At 30.7% G+C, this 10,574-nt stretch overlaps 1 protein-coding gene across 1 annotated transcript; it reads left to right on the plus strand.

The window, feature by feature from the left end:
• The first annotated feature begins 5,965 nt into the window (after positions 1 to 5,965).
• On the plus strand, positions 5,966 to 9,266 carry LOC132741266 (uncharacterized). The gene is made up of 4 exons (XM_060729397.1): positions 5,966 to 6,647; positions 8,204 to 8,248; positions 8,825 to 8,896; positions 9,166 to 9,266. The coding sequence occupies exons 1-4, from the start codon at positions 5,966 to 5,968 to the stop codon at positions 9,264 to 9,266; spliced, it is 900 nt and encodes a 299-aa protein (XP_060585380.1).
• The last annotated feature ends 1,308 nt before the right edge of the window (positions 9,267 to 10,574 follow it).

Below are 10,574 nucleotides of genomic sequence, written 5' to 3' on the forward strand. Positions count from 1 at the left end.
TTTATGAGTATTGCAGCCATATGAAAAAATCATACAAATTACCTTCCAACTTTCTGATTTCCCAGATGGTTTTCCCGAATTCGTTTTATTCAATGCTTGAACTATCTGGCTGAAATGTTTGTGAATCGGTTCGCAAAATTTTGTTAGTGTCGTTATTATCATTGATCTCATATATACAACTTCAAATTCTGGATGTTGGTACCAGAAGAATGTTCTAGTTCAAATAGTAAAAAATAAAATAAAATAAATAAATACATAAAAAAAAATAAAACCGATTATGTTTCTTTCTAGTATACTGCTTGCAATATGAAAAACAATCTGTACAAATACTATCAGAAACGACTTTTAGTTAGGTATGATTCATTCTTTGTTAAACGAATTCCAGAACAAAAATTACACTAGTCTAATATAACATTCTCACAAATATGTTAACGTTTTGTTTTTAAATCTCCTCTTAAATTTGCTTTGTAAAACATAAGAAAAACTCATTTTTAACATAAAGGTGGTGTGTTTAGGTGGTGTGTTAAAGTGGATTTGTCTAAAATGTGCATATTTACCATAACTATTTGATATTTACAGTGGAATGTATCATTAAGATATTCTAATAAATAATGCTTGAAATAATTGATAAAGTTCAAAAAGATCTAGTATGAACATTCAAATGAATAAGAATAATATTTTTTCTAGATTATTGTATTATCTGTTATTACAAAATAAGTATTAAACTATGAAAACAAAATGTACATATTAAATAAATTATATATCGGATATTGTATATCACTTTTACCAACAACATTAATACACAATTTTTTAATGGTTTGTTGTGTATGATGATAATACTATCAACATTATTATTTTTTTAACTACAGAGCTTTCATTTAAGACCATATCACTTTCAATGGTAACATGGTTTTTAAAAGTTGATACTTTTTATTCTATCTTCAATGGAGACATGTTTGTTTTTCTAATTAAAACAAAAATGTAAATTTAATACTACTTATATAATGATTTTGTTTAAAACATTAAGTTACTGCAAAACAAATGTAAAAAATATACATACGTTAGGAAACAAACATATTGCGTTGCACTGACTATTCGGATTAATCATTAGAACAAAACCGTTGCTTATGCTTTTTGTAATATGTTTCTTACAACAAGAGGAAGAAAATTGGCGTAAATAAGTAATTCAACAAAACTGTTTGAAGAGATTTGTTTGTCACCTGCAAATTTCTGATATGACTTGAAGAATTTAAACGTACATATGATTATAAAGATTACATACAACAAGCTTAAATGCAGTTTAATATTCTCGTGCGATTCTTGTATAACGCGTAAGAGAAAATGATTTGTTATATTTTTAGTCTGCTGTTTCTCTGAACAAACGCAAAAGTAAAGCCGTTTGTACGCAATGCAATATATATATATACACAAATCTGGAATAAGGGTGATCCTCGGAAGCATAAATAAAAAGAACAAAATTACATAAACATTGTCGACTCGGTTACATGGAGTCTGTACATAAGGGATGATGAATAAGTGCAACATCCCTCCCCAAGCACTGGATTGAGCGGCATTCGATTTTTAACATGTAAACGTGCTAGAATCATAGACTTGTTAGAGAAGACTGTTGATTTCTTCTTTAACATTGGAGTAATTAAATAAATTATCATTTCATTTTTATCTGTCTGCATGGCGGTTAAAACAGTTTGATATCAGATCGAATTGCTTTATTTGTGGGTGGTCTTTTATCAAAAACTATTATAAGACTTGTACCGATTTTATCATTTCACATAAGTCAAATTGAGGAGTTCCAATGATATGAAATTATATTGAGATGCTTATCAATTCAAGTAAAGAAAAGCAATTTAACTGTTTCTAAAATGTTGAGGAAAATTCTGAAATGAATCATTGAGTTCAATACATTTTAATATGTCACTTCATAACCATGTCAAATACTAAAGTAAAACGGGAATGGCACATCTATTACTTTTATCTTATCACATGTGGAAGGCCTTACAAAAATGTTATACATATGTCAGAAAGTTATCGTGCCATATCAATTATCATTCGTATTAATGCAAAATGAAGACTGCATAAAGTAATTTAGGGAAGGCACAGATATATACAGTTTATGATTTATTCTTAAGACACATCAATTCATGATAGTAACATGAACGTAAAATACTCGAACAATGTTTGTTAAAGTTACACCAAGGGATATGAACAATAGAATAAATCAAGCCGTGGTGAATCATCATATCAACATTAAAAATATAATTATGTTGAATACAATATTTAGTGCATGATATGCCGTAAACATGATATACGAGTAATAGAACAATTTTCATATTCAATAAAACTATTTTGATAGGTGTTTATTAAATCATTATTACTAAAGGATCTTACTAAAACTCTTGTGTACACTTTAAGATATGCGATTTTATGACGATTGTCGTAACAATATATCCTTTATAATATTCCTTATTAAATCATGATTTATTGCATATTTTGAGAATAACAACAATTATTAAATGTATGTTCATAATTGCTCATCACAATGAATTATTTATCGCACGTAGTTTTGTATCGTAGATAATTGGTATACAATAACTTTTTCAAGGCAAATTCTGTTTAGCAATACATAATATTCAGTGCCAGTACACGTGGTATCTGCACATTGAGATCCTTTTGATCTTCTTTTCAAATAAATGTGCCAAATTTGTAAAAATCATAAGTATGAGTTATTAAAATAATTGAATAGGAAGACATTAAATTTATAAGAAATATTATCATTGAATCAAATATGAAAACGTATTATTTTTGTGAATATTTGCTCTTATTTTACAATAAAAGAGCATTATGTATATAAGGTATTACGAATGAAACAATTTAAAAATCCATTCTGCTTACTGTTTATGTTAATTGTATACATATGTGCAAGTATTTTAATGGTACTATAATTAAGTATATCAGGTAAAGTTTATTAAAGTAAAATATGTAATTGAAATTTTTAACGAATTCCAATTCATTTGTTATTTTCGTAATCATATTTTCACAATAAATACCAATAGTTTATATTAAATATCTATAAACATTTACATTTCAATCATTTTTTTTTCACATTTATATCATATTAACCATTTGAAATTACAAATGTCATAAATTATGCATTATATCAAGTAGCAAAATGAACTTCCTAAAAGTTACTTAGTACGAATACCTGATGCAATGTCCATTGACTTACCTGTTTTAAGCTCTTACAAAATCTGGCATAATTTTAGCCAAACCATTATCAATTTCACAGCTAAACATTCATGTTTGCAATAGCTTTTATACTTAACTAATCGGGGAAAATGTGAGACCATCGGTATCAAAAAGGTGAAAAGAATAAGTATTTTAATGAATTTGTTTTGTTTGAGAAAAGTTTCTTTTCCAGCTTTGTAGCATACACAACATGTTCGACATTCACAAAAATGATGTCTTAAAATGAATTACATATTTTCTTTTTTCATTTTAAACAAAGGTTATTTCAAACAATTAATAAAACATCACAAAAAATTTGGACATGCTCGTAAAACTTTTTTGGGGGCTACTGTTTTTTAAAAATTTTATTTTTTTTAGAGGGACTTTTCCCAAGAATGTGATAAAAATTTTTTAACTTTGGATGAAAATTTGGTGTTACCCTTAAATTTTAATTTATATGAAATAAAAAAATAAAAATAAAGTATGCGATGCCCTTTTTTAAAGGTTTTGAAAATGAAATTAAAGATGTTTGACAAGACATTTGAAGTTCCTGACTTTATAAACCATTGTTGGTTCATAAATTTATTTGTAAATTTTAAATCGACAGAAGTTTTTTTTGTTTTAGAAAATTTCCTTTTTTACGGGAACAAAACCCTTTTGTTTAATTTTTTTTACTGCATCAGACCCAATTACAACTTTAATTTTCTGTCTACGGTTTTAAAATTCCTTACATTTTTATTTACTATTTTCATATTTTTGACAGATGTTTGTTTCCCCGATGTGTAAACAGAGCTTTTCCTCAATCGTTCAGAAAATCAGATGTGTATTTATCTAAATTGTAAAAAACATATAATCCAAATACTACAAGTAATGGAGTAATTAAGTGTGAATTGTTTAATAAAGTGTTGAATTAGCATGCTACAATTTATATTGTTTATTCTGTCTGTATCGAAGTTGTTTTCTTTCATATGTAATATATAATCATATCTGACCTTAATACCTTACATTCTTTATGTTTTTTATTACACATTTATATCTCAGCCAAACGGAGTGAGGATCATGTGTTAATTTGTGATTTATCATTGTCCTTCAAGGTTACATTCTATATACGAGTCTCTCGATGACAGTCCTTAAACAATTAATAACTTATAAAATACTCATTTTCAAAATGTATAAGATGTTTTATCTAAATAAATTTATCTTTGATCATATTAAGATTTAAATCTTGCACCTAGTTAATTGAAGATATAAATTCTTTAAAATCATGAGTTTTACACTATATACATCATAATAACAATGAAACGGTTTTGAAATGAATAAAAATAATCAGTAAGTGGTCGTTTAGTCATCAAGTATGAAAATATATATGCAGATTACCAGAGTTGTACGAAGTTAGTTTGCATTTTTAATGCAAATATTATTCTACGTTTTTTTGTTGTTTTTTTCTTCAAAAATATGTTTACAAAAATGTAATCTGTGTACACTCAAACTCAATCGTTTTAAGGCCGGCGGCATACTTGATAGTTTTGTTATTTATTGAAAAGATATTAAATTTATAATGTAACTGATTAGTATTATGGCAAACACTTAGTACGTTGGTAAAAGACAAATATTTTGTTTCTTGCTTTTATAAACTGTAAAACGCTTATTCTATTGATTTTCAAAAATCTGTTATGAAGGCAGTCAGCGCCAAAAAGATTGTATACTGTGCTTTACTTGTAAATAAGTAAGGCAAATATGCATAAAAAGAAAAACATTCAAACTGATTATTGCAGTTATTTAACGCTGCATTAGTTAGAGAAAATACTAGATATTATAAATATAAACAAACATTACTTTTTGGAATGTTTCTCTTCCAAGAACATAAGGCGCATCAATAACCTTATCGGATTTTTAGTTCTTTGTAATTCCATCGACTAGGAAAGAAAACAAATTTCAAACCTTAACTCTGCTTGTGAGTTATTCCGCAAATGCTTTTTTTTTTAGATATTGAAACAACAGTATAATGTAAAAAAGAAACCCATAGATTCACATAAATTTGAATTTCAGTTCAATGGCCTAGTTGACAAAGTAAGCATTTAAATGTTTCAAGATAACACTGTATTAATAATGAAAGCGTTTCTGTCATCTGATAAAGACTTTTACATTTTCCATATATATAACAGCATTTATAACTCTGAAAATAAGGCAGCAACTGATATTATATAAATAACACATGGGTTTTTGGGTAACAGTATATAAATAACACATGGTTTTGTGGGTAACAGTAAAAATATCATCCCGAGTAAAATACTGTTACCTGAGGGATGATATTTTTACTGTTACTCACAAACCCATGTGTTATTTATTTTATTACCCCGAACTAAATACTGCGATGATCTGAAATTGTCAACTAAATCTAACTGTAACAAAAATAAACCAAGAGTAACAATAACTAAACTGTCCTTACCTTTTAAGTTTTAAGTGTACATTAGGCCTACTTGAGAAGTTTTCTTTTTCTTTATTCTTTATGTAATTTTTACTTTACCGCGTTACGTAGTATAGCGGTAAAGTTATGTCTGCACGTTACGATTGAATAAGTCACATGACCAATGTTTGATTGTTTTGTTACAAATCGAAATGAATGGTATGATAACATTGGGATAGGTAGAGTTTACAGGTATCAGTTTCTAGCGTGCACCACTGCTAATAAACACGTGCTTTAAAATTTCCGAGATCGATAATGACTACGGGGGACCAGTCAATGGACGAACACGATATAATGGACAGAATAGAGGATTTGATGTCTTCAAAATTAGCGTCAATGGAAGAAAGGATTTTAAAAAGTCAGAAAGCAATTTCTGATACTCAAATAAGCAAAATTCAGCAGGATATTTTGCAAAATGACAATTACGTTTTCAAGCGGAAAAGTTGTGAAGACCAGTTAAAGTTCAACGTGAAGGTCAGCAATGCATTGAAGGAGACGGCCTCAAAAGTCAATGAAATGGACTTATCCGGAGCGTCAGAATGCATTTCCGAAGGTTTGAGTTTACTTTCTAATCGTCAGAAACTCATTCGCATAGCAGACTCCTCGGAGTTGGGTTGGTTAGTAGTCAAAGAATACCAAAGCAACCCACTTGCTTCGGACTCCGAAGACGAGAAAAAGTTAGCTCGTGCTGAAGCCAGGGCCAACAGAAAATGGAAGAGTAAACGTCCATTTTCCGATTTCAAGAGATTTTCACCGTACGGTCATACAGCGTCAGTGGAGACGCAGCCACAGAAGTCAGTCGCAGCTTGGAACAACATCTCAACAGTCACAACCAGCAGGTCAACCCGGCCAGGTCTATGTTTCGCATGTGGCAAGCCAGGGCATTGGAAATACGAGTGTAGAAGAACAAGTGCTGACAAAACGAATGAAAAGATAAGTAGTTTTTCTGTTTTTGATTGTAATAAGAGCATATGCAAAAATGATACAAATGACACAGATAGTTTATTTTTAGAAGAGAGATTGATTTCTAAAAAAAGCATTGGTTTTTTTCCGATATAGACGAAAGCGTGTCGCCAGTTGGGCGATTGAAAAAATGTATTAAATGAGTGGGAAAATGTCGGAATTGATGTTTCTATGAGAACAGTCATTACTCAGGGGTATAAGTTGCCTTTCAAAACATTACCTAATACTTGCGTATTGAAGAATAATAAGTCTGCTAGGGAAAATCCGGAATTTGTTAAAGGGGAGATTAAAAAGTTATTGCATAAAGGTTGTATTTCTAAAATTAATTATATTCCTGCCGTAGTAAACTCTTTGACAGTAGCATTCGGAAAATCGGGAAAACCCAGGTTAGTTTTAGACTGTCGGCATATAAATCCACACCTGGTTAAATTCAAATTTAAATATGAAGATGTTTCAGTGGCTTCAAATATTTTCAAAAAAGGAGATTTTGTTTTTACTTTTGATTTGAAGTCTGCATATCACATCATAAAAAATATTTCAGGATCATAGAGAATATTTGGGTTTTTCTTGGGAAAATGAAGGAGAAAGACATTTTTATATGTATAATGTGCTCCCATTTGGAATATCTACAGCAGGTTTCATTTTTACTAAATTAATGAGAATACCAGTACGACACGTGCGTTCAAGGGGCCAAAAGTTAGTCATGTTTTTAGATGACGGTATGGGCGGACATAATGATTTAAGCGTTGCAAAATCATTTAGTATTTACGTACATGAGTTGTTACTTAAACTTGGTTTTTGGTAGCAGAAGAAAAGTGCATTTGGATTCCAGCACAAACTTCAGTTTGGCTCGGTTATTGCTGGGAAATGTTAACAGGCACACTGCATGCCACCGATGAAAGAATCTGTAGGTTAGAAAGCACGATCGATTCTTTGTTTTTTTTCCAAACAAATAAAGATAAGTCAAATGTAGTTTTAGCTCGTTTTCTAGCTTCCGTAATTGGTCAAATCGTGTCTTTTCAAAATGCACTAGGAAAGATAGTATTTTTCAAAACAAGGTGTCTTTATCGCTGTTTTAGAATCTAGATTAAATTAATTGGGGTTCATGTGTATTTGTTGACAAAAACGCTCAAAGTGAATTGCGCTTTTGGAGGCAAAATGTAAGAATTTTGAATGAAAAGGGGAAAGAAATAAATACAGAATTAACATGTGATTTTGAGTGTTTTTCTGATGCCTCGTCTACTGGGTACGGAGGCTATGTAGCCCTTTGTGCGGGCGTCTTAATTGAAGACAGTGAGGTGCTGGTAATTGGAGTGACATAGAAGTTGCACAAAGCTCCACATGGAGAGAAATTCAGTCAGTAGAAAGGGTTATGAAAAGTAACGCAAAACTTTTAAAAGAAAAGAATGTCCAATGATAATAAGAATGTAGTTTCAATTTTACAGAAAGGTAGCAGGAAACAAAATTTGCATGAAGTTTCAGAAAACGTTCGGTCTTTTTGTGACAAAAATAACATATGTCTTTTTTCAGAATGGATACCCCGAGAAAATAATTTTGTAGCAGACGAGTTTAGTCGTATGTATGACAATGATGACTGGAGCATTCAAACATGAGTTTTTTCCATGTTAGATAAAGTTTGGGGTCCACGTACTGTGGATAGATTTTCGTCAAATCATAATGCTCATTGTCAGCGTTTTAATTTTAGGTGGTGGTGTCCGGATTGTGAGGCAGTCGATGCTTTTGTGCAAATTTGGAAAGAAGATAAAAATTGGTTAGTGCCGCCACCTAGATTGGTCGGCAGAGTTTTAGACAAAATGTTAAATGAGCAGGCATCTGGTACTTTAATAGTCCCATTGTGGAAGTCAGCCTCGTTTTGGCCAAAATTGTGTAATGACGATGGTAGTTTCAAAAATTGTATAGCAGAATTTAAAATGCTACCAAAGACAGATATTATTTCAGTTGGTTTTGGTAATAATGGTATTTTTGGGAAAAATCCTTTGTCTGTTTAGATGCTTGCTCTTAAGATACGGCATTAAACAGTTTTATAGTTTTCAGATTGGAGGTGAAAAGGAACGTCAACATGATATACTTATTTTTATAGTGTAAAAATATTACAACATAAACATAACATATTTTATAATCATTTTTCAGGCATAGGATTGAAACGCAACATAACAGAACAGCTACCAGAGGCCGGTTGTTACGACCAAAGTATGGTTGACAGTATGTGCCATCGTTTACTTGACTCAAAGAGTAAAAACACTAATAAGAAATACAGCAACGCATTTAACAGATGGAGGGTATATTGTTCCAGAAAGGGTTATTTATCTTTACCCGCGCGTCCTATTTTGGTTGCACAATATTTAACTGAACTTTTAGATACTGGAAGTTCGTATCATACAGTGTCTACAATTTTTTACGGAATAAAATGGGCACATGAGTTAAACGGTTTAGAAGATCCAACAAAAACTCATTCGTGAAAAATTTATTAGAATCATCCAAGCGTACAGCAAAGACACCTACACAAAAGAAAGATCCAGTGTCAACAGAACTCATTGTAGAACTTTGTGATAAAATACAAAATGTCAGTTGATTTGTGTATAATTCGAAATTTATGTATGATTACATTGGTTTTTTTTTTTCAGTTTTTTTTGCGTTTTGATGAGCTCAGTAATCTAAAATGCTCAGACATTATTTTTAAAGATAGCTATATAAAAATTATTTTAAGAAAGAGCAAAACAGATCAATATAGATTTGGTAATGAAGTTTTAATTAGTAAAGGTATTACTTCAGCATGTCCGGTTAGAATGTTACAGAGGTATATAAGTTTAGGTGACATAGATGTTTCTTTCTGATATGTTTTTGTTTAAGCCTGCATTTAAATCTAAGTCCGGTTTTAAATCTGATTCATAAAAACAAACAGTTAAGCTACACTAGAGCAAGGGAATGTGTTACAATCACTTTTTTAAGACCATCGCTCCAAACTTAAATATTGGTCTTCATTCTTTAAGAGCATAGGCGCTTCAGTAGCAGCAAACAATAATGTTAATGATCGGTGTTTAAAAAGACATGGTAGGTGGAAGTCCGATTTTTCAAAAGATATTTATGTAGCAGATTCATTAGAAAAAACGGCTAGCTATTTCTCAAAGTTTAAAAATCTAATATGTTGTTTATATTTGATATGATTTGCGAATATTTTTGTTTTTGTTCCTATTTCTAACTTTGAATGGTTTCTAGCTATTGTGCAGCGCTACCAGGCGAAATATATGTTTGTGTTACGTTATTTGTAGTAAAGGGGAGACTTTTTTACTTTACCGCGTTACGTAGTATAGCGGTAAAGTTATGTCTGCACGTTACGATTGAATAAGTCACATGACCAATGTTTGATTGTTTTGTTACAAACTGACCAATCGAAATGAATGGTATGATAACATTGGGATAGGTAGAGTTTACAGGTTATCAGTTTCTAGCGTGCACCACTGCTAATAAACACGTGCTTTAAAATTTCAAGTTCATAGATTTAAAAATAAATAAATAAATAGTGGTTATTAAATGCAAACTTTGGTGAAATGTTGTTTATAAGGATATGTTTTAGTTGAACGTTTTATTAGACCATTCATGTTATATTATTTAATATTTCGTGTGAAGTCCACACACGCCGCTGAGGAAGGCACTGAACTTGTTAAATTGGACACAGGTTTTATCAGAGTGACATTCTCTGTTTGTTTTCCTGGACGTCGTGTTTTCCCGATGACGCGGATGTTTATTATTGAGAGATCTTTTAACATACTGTAAATGTCACTGCATTATAATATGTATACATATAATGTCACAAATATTGATACAATTGTATGTTTTTGGTGTAATAAACGGTCTCTCGTAGCTATTGTGCAGCGCTACC

This window comes from Ruditapes philippinarum, unplaced genomic scaffold, assembly GCF_026571515.1.
Source record: "Ruditapes philippinarum isolate M1 unplaced genomic scaffold, ASM2657151v2 ctg9209_1_1_1_1, whole genome shotgun sequence".
In the NCBI taxonomy this organism is placed as follows: domain Eukaryota; kingdom Metazoa; phylum Mollusca; class Bivalvia; order Venerida; family Veneridae; genus Ruditapes; species Ruditapes philippinarum.